The sequence below is a fragment of the Globicephala melas genome, chromosome 15 (genome assembly GCF_963455315.2).
Source record: "Globicephala melas chromosome 15, mGloMel1.2, whole genome shotgun sequence".
Classification (NCBI taxonomy): Eukaryota; Metazoa; Chordata; class Mammalia; order Artiodactyla; family Delphinidae; genus Globicephala; species Globicephala melas.
In genome coordinates, this window is record NC_083328.1 from 35,392,644 (window position 1) to 35,413,829 (window position 21,186).

The 21,186-nt window shown below is 46.4% G+C and overlaps 1 protein-coding gene across 15 annotated transcripts in view; it reads right to left on the minus strand.

The window, feature by feature from the left end:
* Positions 1-550: 550 nt before the first annotated feature.
* The window catches only part of ZNF263 (zinc finger protein 263), a 51,235-nt gene continuing 30,599 nt past the window's right edge, over positions 551-21,186 (minus strand). For 10 of the 15 annotated variants that reach the window (XM_060285283.1, XM_060285273.1, XM_060285282.1 and 7 more), the window contains 8 exons: positions 17,236-17,343; positions 7,371-7,516; positions 6,705-7,067; positions 5,657-5,837; positions 5,135-5,208; positions 4,744-4,870; positions 3,083-3,199; positions 551-2,567 (listed from right to left, as the gene is read on the minus strand). In XM_060285283.1, the coding sequence (XP_060141266.1) occupies positions 1,399-2,567; positions 3,083-3,199; positions 4,744-4,870; positions 5,135-5,208; positions 5,657-5,837; positions 6,705-6,872 (1,836 nt within the window). In that variant the 5' untranslated portion in view covers positions 6,873-7,067; positions 7,371-7,516; positions 17,236-17,343 and the 3' untranslated portion in view covers positions 551-1,398. The other 5 variants (XM_060285279.1, XM_060285274.1, XM_030848630.2 and 2 more) reach the window with 4 other exon arrangements.

Sequence of the window (21,186 nt, forward strand, 5' to 3'; positions counted from 1 at the left end):
TGCCGCAGAGCAACTGAGCCCATGTGCCACAACCAGAGACTGCGCTCTAGAGCCTGCGTGCCACAGCTACTGAAGCCTGCGCGCCTAGAGCCCATGCTCTGCAACAAGAGAAGCCACTGCAGTGAGAAGCCAGCGCACTGCAATGAAGAGCAGTCCCTGCTCGCCTCAACTAGAGAAAGCCCGTGCACAGCCACGAAAACCCAATGCAGCCAAAAAAAATAATTTTTTTAAAAATTAAAAAAAAAAAGACAATGTTCACAGCTGTACACCAAAGGAAAAAAAACCCTTCTAGAACACCCTTATGACATCACCCCAAGCAGCCACTGGACTTGACCCTTTGTTACCACATAGCAGTCCCAGCCTGGAGCCAGCCAGGGCCACACCTCCCTCCCTCAGCCTGTCTGTCGTCACCTTTGTCAGAACCCTCCTTAGCAACCAAGTAAGACCACAAAGAAAGCCAGGTTCTCTACCCAAAGCAGGTGGAAGACCGATCAACACTGGAGGCCAAGTCAAAGGCCCTCAATGATGAGTCACACACTCATGTTTCCTGAAGATATTTATTACCATCCAAACATATTTTCAACAGGGAAAGGCATGATTCCTAATTTCCCCAGGATCCACGTTTTCAGAGTCTCCCAGGGAACCCATCTTTCATGGAACCCTCTGAGGACTTGATCTCTGCAAAGGGTAAGCTAATTAAGACCCCGGTTTCCTCTGCCAATTCCTGGGCTTACCTGCAAATTCCATCTTACTATTTCCCGTAGGTCTCTGGTTCCTTTTTGTTAGAGGTGACAATCACATGCATGACCTACCAATGAGCCCTACTGTCAGGCCACTGAGGGCACTGTGGTGGCTGCCCGGGATTGCTTGTGGCTTCTCAGCCAGGCCTTCAGAAGAGCTGCAACTCACCACCAGTCTTTCGGTGCCTCCAGTTGGTCTCCCAGGAGACCTGGCCCCTCTTCTTTGGTCTCAAGGGCCTCAGGAGCCCAAAAGCTCCTGATGAATGTCCCAAGTGAGGAAGCAATACCAGGAAGTCTGTGGATTCCCAAAGTTGTTGGGATACACACTAGACACAGTAAGGCACCCAAGTCTCAAGTTGGCTAAATATGCTGAGGGGGTAGGTGTGCCCTGAGACTGGAAGAACTTTAGAGGGGATTCCACCCTGAGAGGGTCACTTCAAAGACTTGCCATCCTCACTAGTTCCAACAGAATTCCTTTTCAGTTTTACGCTAATCCTTTGCTGCCTCTGCACCTCCCTCACAACGACCCTCCCCTGGTTCCTCTTTGGAGTAATTACCCTAAAGATGCAGATCATGCTGGGTAAGGAATACCAGCTCTTAACAAGAGGCCCCTCTGAATATGCCACCTTATCTGGGCCCAAAAGAAATCCCATTGTTTCTATCCAGTGTGAGTTCTCTGATGACTCATAAGGCGTGAACTCCGAGAAAAGCTTTCTCCACATTCGGAACATTTATAGGGTCTCTCTCCTGTATGGGTTCTCAGATGACGAATCCGATTGGAGCTGTGAGAGAAACTGTCTCCACACTCATGACAGGTATAGGGTTTCTCTCCCGTGTGAATTCTCTGGTGTCTGATTAAGTTGGATCTATGAGAGAAGTTTTCCCCACAGAGGGTACATTTATATGGTTTCTCTCCTGTGTGTGTTCTCTGGTGTCTGGTGAGGTGCATGCCCTGCTGGAAGCTTTTCCCACAAGTTAAACACTGAAAGAGTTTCTTCTCTGCCTTGTGGGTCCCATGATTGGCAAGAAAGAGGGTGCTGTCACTCACTGCTTCCCCACACTCAGAGAAGGGGTACAGCCTCTCTTTCTCGTGAGTTCTTTCGTGAATGACAAGGTGAGAACTGCGAGAGAAACTTTTCCCACACTCGGAACACTTATAAGGTCTCTCTCCTGTGTGAATTCTCTGGTGCCTAAGGAGGTTGGAACTGTGAGCAAAGATCTCCCCACACTCAGGGCACTTGTAGGGCTTTTCACCTGTGTGCGTTCTCTGGTGCCTGTGGAGGTTGGAGTTGCAAGAGAAGCTCTTTCCACACTCGTTACATTGATAGGGCTTCTCACCTGTGTGGGTACGCCGATGCCGAGTCAGGTGGGTATTCTGACTGAAGCTTTTTCCACACTCGAGGCACTTATGGGCCTCCTCTCCCAAGTGTGCTCTGTGTAGTGACAAAAAGTGTGGATTCCCGCCAAAGATTTCAGCGCACCCCACACCCATACACAGTCTTTCTGCTGCATGTATCCTCTGGTGCCTAATCAGGTTCGAGTTGTTAGAGAAATTTTTGCCACACAAGGGACATAAATGGAGCTTCTTCGGCTGCAGTTCCTTTGGCCGCCCCAGTTCTCTGCAACTTGTGGCCCCCACTAAGGACTGCTCCATCCGAACCTCTGGGGCAGGCTCCCAATGCTCTTCTGCCCTGTCATGAGGCCTTCCCTGCTCAGGACTCCAGGGTACCTCCCCTCCGGCCTGGCCAGGCAGCAGCGCCCGAGGGTGGATGCTCTCAGGGCAAACGGACTGAGCACTTTCTTCCAGATTGTCAAATTTCTCTTCCCCTGGAAGATCGAGAGAAACCAAACCCATGTTATTTCTACACCAGAGAAAAGGAAATCCCATGTGTGCTACTGCCTGTAGGTCAGAAGTCCAGAAGGGCTGGCTCTACCTCAGTTTTCCATCTTCCCCATATAGGTAAAGCACGGTAGACAGGGATCCACATAAGGGGTGGGGCCATCACTCAGGAATCAGAGCTCAAACCAGTCTTGAATTCCCTTGTAGGGGCCCCGAACTCCCTCTCCAACTGAGCCTCTGGCTTCTGCCCTTTGGGAATGGGTGAGATGGAGCAGGACTGGGACTAGGGTGGGCAAATGAGCCCAGGAGTGAATGCCTCCTTACACTTTGCACCCTGGGTACCTCACCTGCCATCACTGGGATGGAAGTGGGCAGTGGAGACACTGGAAGAATGTACCTCCCTGGCAGTGGTGGGTGGGCTACCCTTACACCAAGACCCTCAAATGCCTCATTCCCAACAGCGGGAGGCTAGCTGCGCAGGCTGCTCAACTGCGTTTCTTACCGGGAGCTGGGCTCCTGCGGCTCAGGCCCTCCTTGCAAGTCTGGACACTGGGATCCCAGGGCTTTCCTTCTTGTTCCACCTGGGTGCTCAGGGCCTCCTGACTGGGAACCTGAGACTCTGTTCACAGTGAAAGAAAAGGATTTCTATGTCACCATTTTCCTCTACCAGGCAGGGCAAACAAAGATAGTCTTGTTCTCTGCCTTCAGTGAATGGATACAGAAATCTGACAGCAATTACTTGGAACATACACTAAACTCTTCCCACTGGTTACCCCTAGAGAAAGAAATTAGAGGAAGGAGACTGTGGCTTTTTCTTTTTACACTTTTGTAGTACTTGGGGGGTTTTTTGCAATGAGAATGTAAAACTTTTGTAATTAAAACAACAATCAAACAAACAAACATGGTCAGGGTGGTCAGTTCTATGAGGAATCAGTTTAATACTGTGAAAGAGCCTTGACTCTTATGGATACATATCAAATAGAACTAAGTTTGACTGGGCAACTCCAGAAGGAGAAAATGTAATATGATGGACAATCAGAAAAGGACCTGGGACTCTGAGAGGACCCTGAGATTAAAACCCAAAAGTGCTACCCTGTGCTACGCTCACTCCAACTCCAGCAAACACGGACTTTAAAAAGTTTAGTTTCAAGAACTTGTGATCCGAACTCTTCCTATTTAGCACTCACTGAAACAGCTGTGCTCAACTTAGGGCACCAAGCCACAGCACAGTGACAGAAAACCTGGAGAAGGCCCCCGTGAAGGCAACCAAACCCAGCAGTGACCCCCTTGCAAAATTAGTGCAAGTGAGATGATAGCTGTGCTTCTCTTTATGAAAACCTCATGTATGAAAACAAAGTGCAGTGTGACTCTTCTACCAGGTGTGCATCAATATAGCTATAATGGTAACATACACAATCCTGTTTTATGTTGTTTTTTAAGACTCCCCCCAACTTTTTATTATGAGAATTTTCATACATGCAGAAAAAATGAAGGAATTATACAATACCCACACACTCTCCACCTAAATCCATCTATCAGTTTTTGGTCATATTTCACAGACCTCATTTTTAATCTCTGCATAATAGTTCAACACATAGATGCATCTTAATTTATATATAACTTACTTAGACCCTGTTTTAGATATATATCATTTCCAAATTTCCACAAAGCCTTCCCCCTTCCTGAATTCTTAAGGACTGGGACAGCCACTGAGCTGGAATGTTGATGCCAGTGCTCCTGAAATTTGTGCCTCTGGGGAAGAGCCCAGAAATACTAATGGAGCATAGAAAACATAAGTGAGGTCAGAAGAGTAAGCATTTTGAACTTGCAAGGCATCAAGAACTTAGAGCCCTATAGCATCCTGTGATCTGTGTGTGAGGGGTGGGAAGTGGGGATGAGGTGGGCACCATTGGATCTGACTTGTTCTGCCTTAGGAAGTTCATTATGGCTCAGACTCCCCGCCCTCAGCCCTGGCAGCTGGGGCCCTTAAGTGTGCCAACTGTGGCACCTGGCAAATATTTAAGTGATCTTAGTCCAAGGGACTTTAGACAAAGGCAGGTCGTCTGGCTAAACTCAGAACTTATACCCAGGAGGTGAGCACCTAAGGGACAGGACCCTGGTCAGAAATGGCTCAGCCTTCATCCCTGGAAAAGAAGTCCTTACCCAGTGAGTCCACATTCTCATAACTCTCCTGCACCGTGTCCTGGGAGAGGGCCCTCTTACTAGGATGCTGATGCCCCCACTCCTCCTGGGAGATGTACATAGCCACGTCCTCTAAGCTCTCAGGCAACTGAAACAGCACAAGATCACCTTTAGGCCCTGAAGCACCAAGAACAATTCAAGCAGAGTCATGGGTTAAAGGGGCAAAACCCAGGTGTGCTGAGGACACATTTCATGGGGAAGAAGGGGGAGGCCTACAAGTGAGGTGTGGAGGACAAATAAAGAAGGTGGGAGAGATGCATGTGGTGAAGTAGAAAGGATCCTCTCCAAGTGGTAAAAGGACCCCACCCCCACAAGAGCAACTTCGGGGAGACAATGGGAACTTCCACATCACCTGGGGCCCAGTCAGCTCCTTGTCTTCCATGTTTCCTTCGGGAGGAAAGAGAGAAAGCCAGGGAGCAGATAATGCTAAAGGTGACAGAAATTATGATGAGAACGGCATTCCTAATTCTTGGCAACCCAAGGACTGTCACAACACAGTATCCATTCCCCAACACCCAGTCTCTGCTCTGAGGATGAACTCTGAACAAAAGAAGGCAACCGAGGAATAATAAAGCGATATTCCAAACAACAGAGTACCAGCAGTCTTCCCTGCTGGCCCAAGCATTAAAGCCCTCAATCATTCACTGAGCTCTAAATGTCTCCGTTCTGCATACAAAAGGGCTTACTAAGACATTCTCCCTCCCTCCACCCACTCCAAGAGGAATCCAAACCACTTCTAGGTCTTTCACACCACATCTGGAAACCCTCAGGTCAGAAATGCCCCCTCCTTGGCAGCCATGCTGCATTCTGCTGGTGTCAGGGGCAACCCCAAAGCCCCTCCTCCCTCCCACTTGCCCAGAGAACTGTTCCTCACCCCTCTCCTTTACAGTCTGGGGATCCCTTTTGGGGCTGGGGCCTAGCAGCTCCTGCAGCCTGCGGCCAGGGCTTCTCTCAGTCTCCATTGGCTCCAGCTTGAAGCTCGGTGACTCTCGTGCTGTTTCCAGAGGCAAAGGCTCCTCCAAAAGCACTTCTGTTCCCCGCCCATGGTTTGTCACCTGGGAACCAACCCACATCACTCACCATCATAACAGGGCCCGAGAGGAAGGGAAATTAGTACAGAATTCTCAGGGCAAGCCTTCAACGGAGAACCACTGGCAATCCCTTTGGACCCACCAAGAGAGAAGAATGGTTTACACTAAAACAAAACTTTTCTGACCCCGTGTACACCTGAGAAAATGTGTGTGAGGGCTGGGGGGAGTTCACTTCCAGTGCACACCTTCCCCACACAGCTCTTCTGACACACCTCACTCCCTCTCGCTTTCCCCCACCTTTTCAAGATGGCGTCTGTTCCTGACTACTGGGTAAGTTAAACTTGGGTGGCCCTGGGGCAAGTGGCCTCAGAGATTCAGTGCCAGTTTTTTAAGTCCACTATTAACTGCCACCCAGCTTTGTAGAGATTAGACTGCTGACTGTAATATAACAATAGCTAACAACTATTAAGCACTAACTGTAAACCAGTAGTGTGATCAAAACTACATCCTGCTCTAATGCTCAAAGCCACCCTAGAGAGATCTTTTACCATTCTTATTTTACCAAGTCTGAGGCCCAAAGAAATTAAGTAACTTGCCCAAAGTCCCAAAGCTAGTACGAAGCAGTGAGCATTTGAACCTAGCGAGCTAACTCCTGTGCTCACACTAATGCAGAGACACTGCCTCCATGTGGAAACAGGGCACTCTTCACTGCTCGCTCTGTCCACTTGCGGAAAATCTGGAGAATGAAAGTTCCTCGCTAAACTACAAAAAGGCTTCTTGCCCACCTAAGGTCTACTCAGGGCAACCAAGTAAATTCGTAGGGGTAACTGGGCCAACGCGATGTCCCAGTCCTCAGGGCCAAACCGCAAATAAAACAGCTCTTTCTCTCACCTGTTGCCTCAGTCTCCCAAGCTCTTTCTGCATATCCTCCACCAGAGTCACCGCTTCCTCGCCGCTCTCCGGATGCAGCTCCTGCACCCTGCTCTGGATCTCCTGGGGCAGGATGGTCAGAAACTGCTCCAGCACCAACACCTCCAGGATCTGCTCCTTGGTACGCATCTCAGGCCGCAGCCACCCATGGCAAAGCTCCTGGAGCCGACTGAGGGCTTCCCGGGGCCCAGCGGCCTCTTGGAAGCGGAACCGTCTGAAGCGCTGATGGGAGGCCTCCGGGCTGGGTCCTGGGTCTGTCGGGGGCAGCTCCTGGCTCCAGGCGCAGTCCTCCTCCAGTTTCACTATCAAGAGCCCTTCCCGGTCCTGGAAGCCCGGACCCGACGCCATCTTCAGGTCCCCACACCGCCTTGGCCCCGAAACCAGCTGCGCCCAGTTAGGAAGGCGCCCCCGGCCCCGCGCAAGGATGGCGGGCGTCCACAAGAGCCGGGGGCCCCGAAGCCCCGAATCCCGGCCGAGGAGCCCGGCTCCAGGGCTGGCGCAGCCGGCTCCGGCGCCTCGGCGTCAGTAGTTTGCGGGCGCCGCCGCACCACCCCCTGGCCCGCCCCCGCCAGGACCGCCCCAGGGCAGGACCTAAGCACCGCGCTTTCCCCCTTGCAGCGGACTCACGCAGGACTCGAAGCTCGGCTCCCACGCCGGAAGTCTCAGAGCGCGTTAGGCGTCAACAACCAACGGCGCCTGCTCCGGACCAACTTCCCGGTCACGTTCCGAGAACTCTAGCGCCCATTGGGTCAGGTCTCGCCACACACTCACCGCTGACCAACCAGAAGAAAAGATTTGCCTTCAGGGGCGGGACGAGCGAAGGGCCAATTGGGGACGAGAGGCGGGGCCATCGGGCGAGCTCCGGGATCTCAGAAACCCCTGGGAGCCAGAGTCTGTAGGTTTGTTAGTGGAAATTAAGCCCAAATCGGATGTGACCGGCGGACTACCAGGGTCAGAATCCCTCGGAAAGCTTACTGAAGTTCAGATCTCCGAGTCACGCGAGATCCTGTGCTTCTGAGTGTCGGGGTGGGGCCCGAAAATCTGAATTGTTAACAAGCTCCTCCACAGACAAGTGGAAAAATTCTTCCCCCACAGACAAATTTGAGAATCGCTGTCCGGGTCAAAACGGATTTCAAGGTGGTCCCCACCCGCTGCAGTTGGGCGGAGCTTCAGGAGAGGGTCCACCCGCCCGGGCAGCCTCCGAGGCATTTGACCCAGGGTCCACTCGGCCGCCTGCTCGGCGCCTGGAAGAGGCGGAGAAGAGTGGGCCCCGGCCGGGTCAGCGCCGCCGCAGGGCCTGCGGAGAGATGCCGTAGGCAGCGCGGCCCGCGCCTGCGCCCTTGAGGTGCTGGCGCTGCGGGGCCGGGTGCGGAGGTCGTCAGTGGGGAGAGTGGGCTTGTGGCCCGTGGCGCTCTCATGTCCGCTCAGGGTCCGGCTGCAGGCGGCTGGACGTCCCCCAGGGCCGCTGCGGACCCAGCCCGCACCACCGGCTTCCGATTTTAAACTTGCCGGGGGCGTGCCTTTTATTGTCCAGCCCTGAGGGCGCGAGATCCTTGTTCATCTCCCTCCTTGGTCCGCCATGAAATTTCATCGTGAGGGGCAAGTGGAAGGAAACCCGGAGGGTCGATTCCCTGGCCGGCGCAGTCGAGGCTTTGTGCTGGTGAGGGGAGGGCTTCCCAGCTGTGAGACACGGCCCAGGTCGGCCCACCTCCTCCATTCCCGCCAGCGACGGTCAGGCCCGTGGTCTCAAGAGATAAAAGGGTCGTGGGGTTGAATCATGACAAACAGTAATCGTTTACTGAGCGCCTGCTTACATGCAACTGGATCCTCACAGCACACAAAACTGTAGGAACGAGACGCTATTATTATCATCCCCATGTTACAGAGTGTCAGTTAAGTCACTTGCCCAGGATCACACTTTAGTCTGTCGCTAAAACCATGATGGTAAAGGGTGATGTGGGGACGGAGAGGGTCAACTTTCAATGACGGGGTGGAGAGAGTCCTGAGTACTGTATCTTTTTTCTTGTTCCACTTGTCTACTTCAAAAAAGAAATGCACAACGTGAGAGTTGTGAGTTAAGTTTTATTTGGGTCAAAATGAGGACTGCAGCCCAGGAGACAGCGTACCAGATAGCTCTGAGAAACTGCTCCAAAGAGGCGGGGGGAAGGTCAGTATATAAATGATTTTGGTGAAGGGGGAGTACATGCAATCAAGCACATAGTTTTTACAGAAGGTTTCTGCTAGTCTCGTGTAGGTTACTGCTAGTCACGAGGAGCAGATGTCACCATGAAGAATTTTAGTGCTTTTCTAGATATGAGGAGATACAAGAATTGGGCTCATAAAATTGGCTCCTGAAAATATCTAACTATCTGAAGACCTGTTCTGCCAGTTTTTCCCAGAGCACAGAGTGCCTCATTTCAGCTCTCCACCCTGAACTCCTTTCAAGGGGTGTTGAAAGTCAGCAGCTGCAGCAGCACGATTTAATCTTTGTAGAGGTAGATGGCTAGTGCCAATGGAAAATGCTAATTTGTAGTTGACACCCTCCAGAGAAAAGATCCACCAGCTGTTGTGGCAAATTCAGACCCAGAGGCCTCACAGCGCACAGGCTGGTGCAGGTCCATTTCAGAAAGCCTTGTTGAGACACGTGACCTCAGAGTCCTGTAAGACCATTTTTTTTCATGTTTTAGATCTTCATATTTCAGGAGAAAATAGATTCTAACCTAATAACCACCTCTCTGGCATTTACTATGTCATCGCAGATAAGTTATTCAATCTCACTAAGCCTCAAACCGCAGTTCCTTCACCTGTTTTGAGGGGATAATACTATACCCACCTTATAACACTGGGTGAGGATTAACCGGTCTAACATATGTAGGATGCTTAGAATCATACCTGGCATTTAGTATGAACTCAATATTGGCTGTTACTAATGCACAGCAAATTCCTGAAGGCTTACCCTATCTCACAGAAAAGCCACTCGGATTATTATTGCAGGATGTGGAGCACGGGAATGTTTGCAAAACTACACATACCTTGAGATGGTAAGAATGAAGGATAAACCAATTTGCTATCTTAAGTTCCTTTTGATTTTAGGTTATTAACAGGTACTTAAAGCTAGATAGACTTTCAGAGTTATTCAGAATTACTGATAGTATTCCTCCATTTCTTTGAGGCCTATCTATATTCAGGCAGAGAAAATAACTTTTATAGATGGTATTTTATAGTCAAATACCAATTTGACTGGGAGTGGTGTTACAGGCCAGCAGAACTATAGGGGTTCATTTGGGGCAGGAGTTCTTAACTTAGGGTCTAGAAATTCTAGAGCAGCAGTTCTAAGTGCAATAGAACTTACTGTGATGGCGGCTACTGAGCACTTAAAATGCAGCTAGTGTTGCTAAGACCCACCAGGTAGTGGCTACCATCAACACAGTTCTAGAGGGTCACATGGGTGGATCTGGAGATTTTTAAAACCTTTTGATATTGTACACAAAACTGCATGTGTACATGTATTTTCTAGGAAGTGGATCCATGGCTTTCATTAAGTTCTCTAAATGATGAAAAAGATTAAACCCACTACTTTAAGCCTGGGTGGAATGTAAGTTAAGGGAAGTAAGTATGCCCTCTGGTAACCACTGTTGATTTCACTTTCTTATACAGTTGACCCTTGAACAATGCAGTGGGGGTTTGGAGCGCTAACCCTCTGCATATTGGAAAATTCATCTGTAACTTTACAGTTGGCCTTCCATATCTGTCGTTCTGCATCCACGGATTCAACCACCATTGGGTTGTGTAGTACTGTAATATGTATTTATTGAAAAATTTCCATGTGTAAGTGGACTCACGCAGTTCAAACCCATGTTGTACAAGTCAACTGTATTTTCTTGTCCTTAGCTATTGGTGGCTCCCTATTATGTAGAAGAGAAAACAATTTTGAATTTCAGATTAAAAAACCCCTACTACTCCTGGTCTTAGTTCTCATGGGTACTAAATTCTGTCTCTAGAGCTACTTTCAGTCCTTACCTGAGTCTTATAGATTCCCTTGCACTCAAGGGGCGGGGTGTAGCTGTCTGTGCCTGGTTTTCAAAATGACATTTGATGAAATCTGCAGCGTTAAGAATTTCACATCTGTGCTGTTTGGCGTAGGAGCAAATAAGCAGCTTCTGTCATTCTGAAATGCTTTTCCTGACTCTCATCTTAGGATATCCTGGCCTCCAGGTTTCTGCCACCCTAAGCCTTTGCTATTTGCAACTCTCCCCAGTTTTGGTTTCTTCCCACTTTACTTGACTACAGTTTTCCTGTGATCTATGGCTTCAGGTTTGCTTTTACCTGTAACACATTACTCTTTGATCCCACAGTTAGCTTTGAAATCCAAACATAAACAAAATAGTGACTTTAAGTGGCATTTCATTTGAAACACATTTTCTTTTTTAAACAATTTTTTAAAGGAATGAACCGTTTATTTTTTTAAATTTATTATTTATTTATTTATCTTGGCTGTGCTGGGCCTTAGTTATGGCATGTGGGATCTTTAGCTGTGGCACGCTTGTAGGATCTAGTTCCCTGACCAGGGATCGAACCCTGGCCCCCTGCACTGGGAGCGTGGAGTCTTATCCACTGGACTACAAGGGAAGTCCCAAAAGACATTTTTTTTTAATTGATCTGAAATATATTGCCCTTTCTCCATGAAAATATAAGGCATTTTGATAAAATGTTCTGGAATTTAAATTATCCTTCAGATTAACGTTAAACTAACTTGCTAATGTTGTTTGGTAACGTTAATATTTAAACATTTTCCTCTATTTGGATCTTAAATCACTATTTATCAACTCACAATTTACTTCAGACCAGTAAAGTTTGTTAGATGTGAGGAAGGAGAGTAAGGGACACAGAAAAAGGGTACAAACCATAACTGCTCTCAGTGAGAAAAGGAATGGTAGGACATGGCAGGAAATTGAGCTGGAGAAAATTTTACTAGTTGTCCTTAGATTGCCAGAAACACTGTTAGATAGTTGTTTTGGTTAATTTCAAGATAATCCACTTCTAGACTTCAGCTGAAACATATAAAGACATTTTTTGCTGGTCACCAACCAACCCAGTTCAGATACCAATTTTTATTTGAAAATCTCTTAACTGAAAATAATCCAGGACATAGTTCCAAAACTCCCACTTTTACCGCTCTCTCTTTTCTTGGGACTCAATAAGAGAATGTTTCTCAGCCTTAAAAGAGTCAGAATTTTAGGAAAATTACTTACATTTTAGTCCTAACTTAGATAATTCTATTATCAGAATATTCAAAAGATAATATAAAGCTAATTTAGTTTATTGACTTTAACATAGAATTCACTGCTCTTCCATAGACTGGAAGATGATGGCCTTAATTAACCACAAAAGGAGCTTTCTCCTCATTTTAGTTTTGTCCTAATGTGGAAAAACTGCCTGACAGAAGTTCCAGGTGAAATAATTCTAACTGAAAACAGAACTAGATATAGAGAGGCTGTCTGCCCCAGAAATCAGTCTGAATTCAGAAAAACCAGTGGTGACCCAAACTAACATGCCTCCTGTCACGGCCAAGATATCCAGTACCAAAGCTGGCCTGAGCTTCCCTGTGGAGCACAGAGAAGAGTCACGGGTGAAGGAATTGCAGGATTTCAAAGAAATCCTTCCAAAGAAATGAAACAATGATTTGACTTCAAGATAGTTGAGTTTTCAAGGAAAGAAAATTTCTTAATTGGAGCAAAAAGCTTTGGGATCTACTTAAGAGTTTCTATCATCCCATGACTGGTTTAGCACAACTCTTTCCCCCACTCTCTTTCTCCGTGGAATAGTGTGACATGTTCAACTTCTGTTTCTTCTCTCAGATTTTGAGATCAGAAGAGAAAATGAAGAAGCTTCTTCAAAGCAGAAAAAAACCCTGTGAACTCTGCATCCCTTCATTGTTACTTTAGAGGGGGATGCTTCCCATGGTTCTATTTTACAAAAAAAAAAAAAAAAAACTAAAAACATTTAGAAAGTCAGAGGAAAATGTTTAAATATTAACATTACTGAAAAATATTAGCAAGTTAGTTTGGTTAACGTTAATCCAAAGGAAAGTCAGTGCTAAATCCTCAGACTTAGCAAAGCTTATAGATCATCATAACCGCTATATATAGAGAGAACCCTAAGAGCTCCAACGTGGAAGAACCTCTTGACATTAGACCTACTGAGCACCAGAGGACTCATTCAGGAGAGGAGCCTCACAAATGCCCTGGCTGGGAGAGAAGCTTTCTTCATTCAGACCTTTATAGATACCGATGTCTCCACATAGGAGAGAGACCCCATGAATGCACTATACTTTATGAAAAGCAATTTGACAGTGTGTTTTAAGAATCTTAAAATATTTCTCCTCTTTTATCAATCAGTTCCACATCTGAGAAACAATTCTGAAGGGAAAAAACAAAATAAAACAGAATTGCAGCAATAAAAGTAAAGTCCATGGGCCTCCCTGGTGGCGCAGTGGATATGAATCTGCCTGCCAATGCAGGGGACACAGGTTCGATCCCTGGTCCGGGAAGATCCCACATGCCGCGGAGCAACTAAGCCTGTGTGCCACAACTACTGAGCCTGTGCTCTAGAGCCTGCGAGCCACAACTACTGAAGCCCGAGTGCCTAGATCCTGTGTTCCGCAACAAGAGAAGCCACCGCAATGAGAAGCCCGCGCACCACAACGAAGAGTAGCCCCCGCTCGCCGCAACTAGAGAAAGCCCACACGCAGCAACGAAGACCCAACGCAGCCAAAATATAAATAAATAAATAAAAGTCTTTACACAAACATCCACCCACACAGACAGAACCTCCAATGGTGCCTCACTGCCCTGATAATAAAGCACAGATTCCTCAACAAGGCTGCAAAAACCTTCATGGTGCAGGCCCTGAATTGTGGCAACAAGTACTGCAGTTGACTCCTGCCCCCTCTCCAAGTCAGAATTACATTTCTTTTGGGCTCCTTCAGTGCTTTGTTTAGAGATCATTTTTAGCACTTAACACAGTTCTTCTTAACTGGGAGGATTAACTGCAATCATACTATGACCTGTGTCCTCCCCTGCCCTTCCAATATACATACATCAACATCACACAGATGACTAGAGTTTCACAAGATTGAGAACAGCAGTAATTCATTTCTTTATCCCTTAAAGTACCCTGAGCTTTAATTAATAAAGCTTTAATTAATAAATGTTTGTAGCTTTGAATTAAGAGATGTAAAATAGCTCTTGGAAATTAAGAACATGGAACATTGCATGGATATGCCTTATAACTTTTGAGCATTTTGAAAAGATAAGGGCAAAAAACAGTGCCCACCTCATAAGTACTATAAAGGTTAATGAAATATATTTAAATGCAGGCTCTATACAAAATAAACTTTCAATAAATATCATTGTACTTTATTTCTAGTCTTTGTTGTTTAATGGTAAAAGTGGCGGCTTCCCTGGTGGCGCAGTGGTTGAGAGTCTGCCTGCCGATACTGGGGACGCGGGTTCGTGCCCCGGTCCGGGAGGATCCCACGTGCCACGGAGAGGCTGGGCCTGTGAGCCATGGGCGCTGGGCCTGTGCGTCCGGAGCCTGTGCTCCACAATGGGAGAGGCCACAGCAGTGAGAGGCCCGCGTACAGCAAAAAAAAAAAAAAAAAAAAGAGTTAATCGTAAAAGTGTTTAAGGTTATGAGTTTTCCTCTAAGTGCAGCTTTAGGTACATCCCATGATTTCTATATAAAATATTCTCCTTATTGATGATTTCAAAATAGTTTGTCACTACAGTTTTCATATTTCCTTCCTTCCTTCCTTCCTTCCCTCCCTCCCTCCCTCCCTCCTTCCTTTCTTTCTTTCCCTATGCAGCTCATGGGATCTTAGTTCCCCAACCACTGGACTGCCAGGGAATTCCCATCATTGCAGTTTTTATTATTTCCTCTTTAAGCCAAGAGTTGGTCAACTGGTCAAGCTGGTCAAGAAAGTTCTCCTCTAAAAAAAATTTTTTTTACCGCATTGATTAGAAAATGAGATTCATTCTATTTCTTCTTTGAAAAGTTCATTTTGGTTTTCCTGTGGACTTATATTTAATAAAGTGTGTTAATTATCCCCCAAAGCCCTAGAAAACAAGTGTTCTATCTATAGGACAAAATCTAGAATAGTCTTGGACCTCTCAAGTATTTTTATATCTTTGGAAGCATCTTTGGTGCTGTGTGAAGGGGAAGTGAGATGGAGGAGTTTAAGTTGCTTCCCAATTCTGCCTTCTGTTTTTTTGTTTTGTTTTGTTTTTTGGCTTCCTCTTCCCTTGCTAAGAGGTTTTAAAAACAAACAACAAAAAAAAACTACTGTATGGATCTTTTTTTTTTTTGGATGGGCCATGTGGCTTGTGGGATCTTAGTTCCCTGACCTGGGATCAAACCCAGGCCCTCAGCAGTGAAAGCACAGAGTCCTAACCACTGGACCACTAGGGAACTCCCTGTATGGATTTTATATAGCAATTGTTAATCACTGCCTAACTATTAAAGCTGGCAGTAAAAATAGGATACTAAAGGACCTAGGAGAGGCTCATCCCTTTCTCTAGCTGAGACAGTCCTCTCCTTAAGATGCCATGTTTTTTTGTCTCTTGAAATTAGAGAAATCCTGCAGGGGCCACTTTAAGATTTTTTTTTCAATTGTGACTTTCCAGAATCTGCAGTAATTCTTTCACAGTGTATTGAGGATATTGTATAGGCTAAAATCAAGGAAGTCAAGGAATAGACTGGTGAATCCACCTCCAAGGGGCTCACAGTATGGTAGGGAGTGAGATACAGTACACTTAGCCCTGCTTACCTAGTCATTTTCACATTCCCAAAAAAACATCCTATGGGCCCTCCAGGAAACTTCATGATCTCTAATTCTTTTTTTAAAAAATATATATTTACTTATTTGGCTGTGCTGGGCCTTAGTTGCAGCATGCAGGATCTAGTTCCCTGACCAGGGATTGAACCCAGGCCCCCTGCACTGGGAGCACAGAGCCTTAGCTACTGGACCATCAGGGAAGTCCCGCATGATCTTTAATTCTGAAATGAGTACCCACTGTGAAATCCTCTGACATTTCTAGCCTAGTGATCTGGGTAGAATAATCTCAGAAACACCCAAAGCTCAGACTTAAGCCTCCAGGCTTGGCTCCCAGCTTCCTCTCAAGTCTCCTGTAAAGATGTAGAACGGGGTGGGAAGGGAAGCTCAGCTATTGGCCTCTCCTTAGCACTTATAATCAGTTTACTCAGCCCCTAAATCTGGGCATTTGAACAACTGGAACGAGGGAAATTCTCCCCAGAATGATATAGGTTAGCCTCTGTCCTGTCTTTTCCAGTTGTCAAGACCTCCCGGAGGTCTAGCAAAGCCTATTCCCACATTTTTAAGGCTCCTAAAAAATTAAAATATTATTAAAATTGTGATATATTTTACATATTTGCATTTAGCATCTTTAACACTCAACACAAGAATACAACTCGGGTGTTCTACTAGAGATAACTTCAAAAATCTAAAACTTGAGGCCCTGGGACTTCCCTGGAGGTCCAGTGGTTAAAGCTCCACGTTTCCAGTGCAAAGGGTGGAGGTTTGATCCCTGGTAGGGGAACTAAAATCCCACATGCTGCGAGGCCAAGAAAAAATAAATTAAAACTTGAGGCCTTTCATAAAGGTGAGACCATACCAAGTGGCCCCAGTAGAGGCCTATCCATCCCTATTTTGCATTTTATATTAACTAGGGCTCCTCCTAAGGGGGAGGGAGAGTGAAAGGCAGCAGCAAAGAACTAGCGACCCTCACGTTGGTCTGGTGTGGGGCATACTTCCATTGCCTTAACTCCCCAGAAATACAGTTCACCCTGGACAAGGTGGCACTCCTCCTCTAAGATGTTCCTCTCAGGGTCCTCCAAATGCTAGAGAGCCCCCAACAATGACCAAGGCAAGGTGGTAAAAGGCCTTGCAGCTTCCATCTTGTTGGCTAGGAGAACTCGCTCTAGAAGGCCATGAAAGACATCGGACTACCCTGCCAGCAATACAAGTAGATGGTCCAGAGATGCGTTGTTTCTTATAAAATAGAAATAACAAAGTCAAGCAAATATAGACATCATAACATTAATTATGAGTGTGGTTACATAGGTATTTATGTTCTGTGTATTTGAACTAGTTCATTAAAAATATATCCACCTCCAAGGAAAGAGGCATAATGGCATGACTAGCAAGGTTATCCCAGGCAATCTCGCTGTTGGTTTGAAGCAGGGCTTGCACTCCAGCCTCAAGAAAAACTTTCTGTCAGAAAGGACAGGAAGAAAGTTGTAGGTTCTGCTAAGGCGAAGGCGCAGGAGAACACAAGGGGCAGGGAGAGACCTGGGGCCTTGGCCCTGACAGGTCTTCCTGTCGGTTCTGTATGCTCTGAGATGCTGGGAGTATGCCTTGAACCTTTGTATTTTTTTTTTCAAGAACTTGCTGGCAGAAAAATGAGCCACTAACCTGAGTCTTCCTCCCAAATGCTCCACTCTGTGTTCTTCTCCCAGAAACTCAGGGTTTGCCAAAATCCCTGGCAGTGTATCAGGCAACTCCAATGCGGTAGAGCTTCCCCTGGGAAGTAAACAGGCAGCTTGTAGGATTTATGTTATTCCCCAAAGTGCTGTTTTCTGTCCTTAGAGCCATTTTGTTCAACAAGGCCCATGAGCAAAGGACTTACAGGGTAAAAATCAGACGAGCACAGGCAGAACCTGCTCACAAGTTGTTTCATCCTTGCAGCTGGCTGTAGCAAGGGGGTGAAAGATGCCACCTCCTTAATTGTAAAGTCAAAGCGGGGCTCCATGGGGAACAGGAGTCATCCCTGGAAAGGGAGGACCCAGCCTTTTACCACCAGTCAAGGCTTCTCAAGGCTTCCTGCAATTCCATGACCAGGTCCACACAGCCGATCCACTGCTTTGCCAACAATGATCACTGGCTGACGTGCTAAGGCGCTGCTTCTGGAAACTACTGGTACTGGAATAGTTATAACCTAGACCAGTGCTTCCCAGTCATGTGCACATTGGAATCACCTGGGGAGCTTTAAAAAAACTCTCTGATGCCTGGTGTGTCTTAAGTCTATTAGAGCTTCCAATCCTTGGTAGCTTAGAAACAACAGAAATTTCCCACCATTCTGGAAGCTGGCAGTCCAAGATCAGGATGCCAGTATGGTCAAGGGAGTGTCCTCTTCCAGGTTGCAGACTGCCAACCTCTGTGTCCTCAAATGGTGACAGGGGTAGGGAGCTCTGCGGGGTCTCTTTTATAAGAGGATTAATCTCATTAATGAGGGCTCCACCCCCATGACCTCAGCAACTCCCAAAGGCCCAACCTCTTTTTTCTTTTTTTGGCGGTACGGGCCTCTCACTGTTGTGGCCTCTCCCGTTGCGGAGCACAGGCTCCGGACGCGCAGGCTCAGCGGCCATGGCTCACGGGACCAGCCGCTCCGCGGCATGTGGGATCTTCCCGGACCGGGGCACGAACCCGCGTCCCCAGCATCGGCAGGCGGACTCTCAACCACTGCGCCACCAGGGAAGTCCCGGTCCCACCTCTTAATACCATCACATCAAGCATTAGGATTTCAGCATATGAATTTTGAAGAGACATAAACATTCAGACTATAGCACCTGGTTACCACCCCCTAGAGATTCTGATGTATTTGGCATCTGGACATCAGGATTCTTTACAGCTCCCCAGATGATTTAATGTGCAGCCAAAATTGAGAACCACTGATCTCAACATTAATTTGAAGAATTAATAGGAAACTTGGAAGGAAGCAATAGGACTGGCAGAGGATTTCCCAAGAGGCTCTACATTTGTAATGACCGATGAAAGACATGTGAGAGGTGGGTGTGCTCTGTTTCAATGAAGGTTACTATAAATCATGGGTCAGGTTGAATTTCCTGTTAAGAGTCTAAGTGTAGTAAGCTAAAAAGTGGCTTCAACTTCATGATTACTTCTCCTATTGACAGGGGGTGTCAAATCCTCTTCCCCCGAATCTAGGCTGGCTGTAGTGACTTGCTTAGGCTATAGAATGAACTGGAAGTAACTTTCTGGGACTTCATAAGAAGTCTTGAAGCTGCCATCTGGGGCCTCTTGGAATGCTAGCTCTGGGAACACCAGCCACCATCTAGAAAGTCTGGTTACCTTAAGACTGTCATGCTTCGAGGAAGCCCAAGCTATGGAGGCATGGAGAGAGATGCCTAGTCATCTCCAGCTGTTCCAGCCATCCTAGCCCAGGCACCAGACACAGGAGTGAAGAAGCCATTTTCAACATTCCAGTCCCAGCAGACACAACAGGGAGAAGAACCCAAGAATCACCTGCAGACAGCCAGTACTGATGCCTCAGACACACAACCCCAGTCGATTACAGCCATTCCAGTGATCCCCAGACATCTGAGTCACCCTAGCTGAAGCTCCGGTCATGGGGCAGACATAAGTTGTCCCTGCTGTGCCCTGATCAAAATCCCAACCACAAAATCATGAGCTATAATAATAAAAAGATTGTTTTTACACTAAGTTTTGGTGTTATGCAGCAAAAGATAACCAGAACAACAGTAATACATGAATGGTCATGGTACAAGAATCAAAGAATAGAGATAGATACAAAGAAAATGAGGAAATTTTTCCATCACCCCCTCGCTTCACTTCTGCTCCCTTTTTTATAGGTAACGGTTGTACATCCTACCGGTCTCCTTCTGATGTGTTTACATATGTATATGTATTCATTAGATGTATTTATAATGCTACATATATAATATTTTCCCAGACTTTTTTAACTTCACAGTGTGCCTCTGAAATCTCTGAATCTAGATGAATAGGCCTTTCTTACTCTTAACAGCTGCACAGTATGGCACAGTATTGGTGTAACATAATTACTATTTCTTCTGTTGATGGACATTCAGGTTGTTTCCAATTCTTGCTTTAATGAACAATTTTGCAATGAACATCTTATAATGCAACTTTTGTGTACATTCAATAATTTCTTTAGAATAGAATCCTCGAAATGGAATAACTGAAGCAAAGGGTATGTGCATTTTTCAAGTTTTTTTGGGGGGGGTGGTAAAATATACATAACATAAATTTTACCATTTTAACTATTGTTAAGGGTACAATTCAGTGGCATTACATGCATTCACATTGTTGTATAACCATAACCACCATCCATCTCCAGAACTTTTTCATCATCCCAAACTGAAACTCTACCTATTAATAACCCCCCATTACCCTCTGCTCCCAGCCCCTGGTAATCACTACTCTATTTTCTGTCTCTATGAGTTTGACTATATTCTAGGTACCTCACATAGGTGAAATCATGAAATATGTGTCTCTTTGTTTTTGGCTTATTTCACTTAGCACAATGTTTTCAAGATTTATCCATGCTGTAGCATGTAACACAATTTCCTTCTTTGTCAAGGCTGAATTAAGTAGGTACATGACTTGTCTAGTGTCACACAGCTGCTTAACTGTAGGGACATTATTCTCACTCAGGCAGTCTGACACCAGAGCCTGTGCTATGAAGGCATATAAAGCACTCACATGACACTTGGTATATATAAAGTGCTCAATATATGTTATCATTCATTGCAGTTCCAAAGGCATGACTTTTGGTATTTTGATACCCCCACCCACCTCCACCATCACATCCGCCTTGGAAGATACTTTTCTGTGGTCTTTGATGTCCAATTTTAGCTTTGACTCACATAGTCATTTTCTCCTACTTCTTGCAGCATTAAGAATTGTTTCCAGCTGCTGGCTTTGGTGGAGGCTTGTACTGTGGGTAGGGATGGGAGTGGGGTGGTGTCTACTGTGCTTCCAGCTGCAGCCCCAGAGACCATGTGCGAGGGCATCCTCTATAGGACAGCAGGTGAAATGCCACCTGAGTTTTGATACTAATCTGTGCGTGAAGGAACTTGTCCAGATACTAAGGCTTTGCTGAGCAAATATCCTTTCAGTCATTTTAGCTTATTTCAACCATATTTTTAAAATGTAAGCTTCTGCTCTATATCTTCAGGGGAGTTAAGGCATAAGCCCTTAAGCTCTTGTTAAAGACTCTTGTGTCTGCATTAATTTGATGCCTGCAGTGTTGTATGTATGTCTGTTTACTTTGGAATTAGGTCTGTTCTGTGTTTCCTTCAGTATTGGCAAACCTCACATATTACTTGAAGACTTCACATATTTGTTTCTCTATGGACACAGACTGCTGTTTTTTTTGTTTTTTGGGTTTTTTTTTTGTGGTACGCAGGCCTCTCACTGTTGTGGCCTCTCCCGTTGCGGAGCACAGGCTCCGGACATGCAGGCTCAGTGGCCATGGCTCACCGGCCCAGCCGCTCCGCAGCATGTGGGATCTTTCCTGCACCGGGGCACGAATCCATGTCCCCTGCATCGGCAGGCGGACTCTCAACCACTGCGCCACCAGGGAAG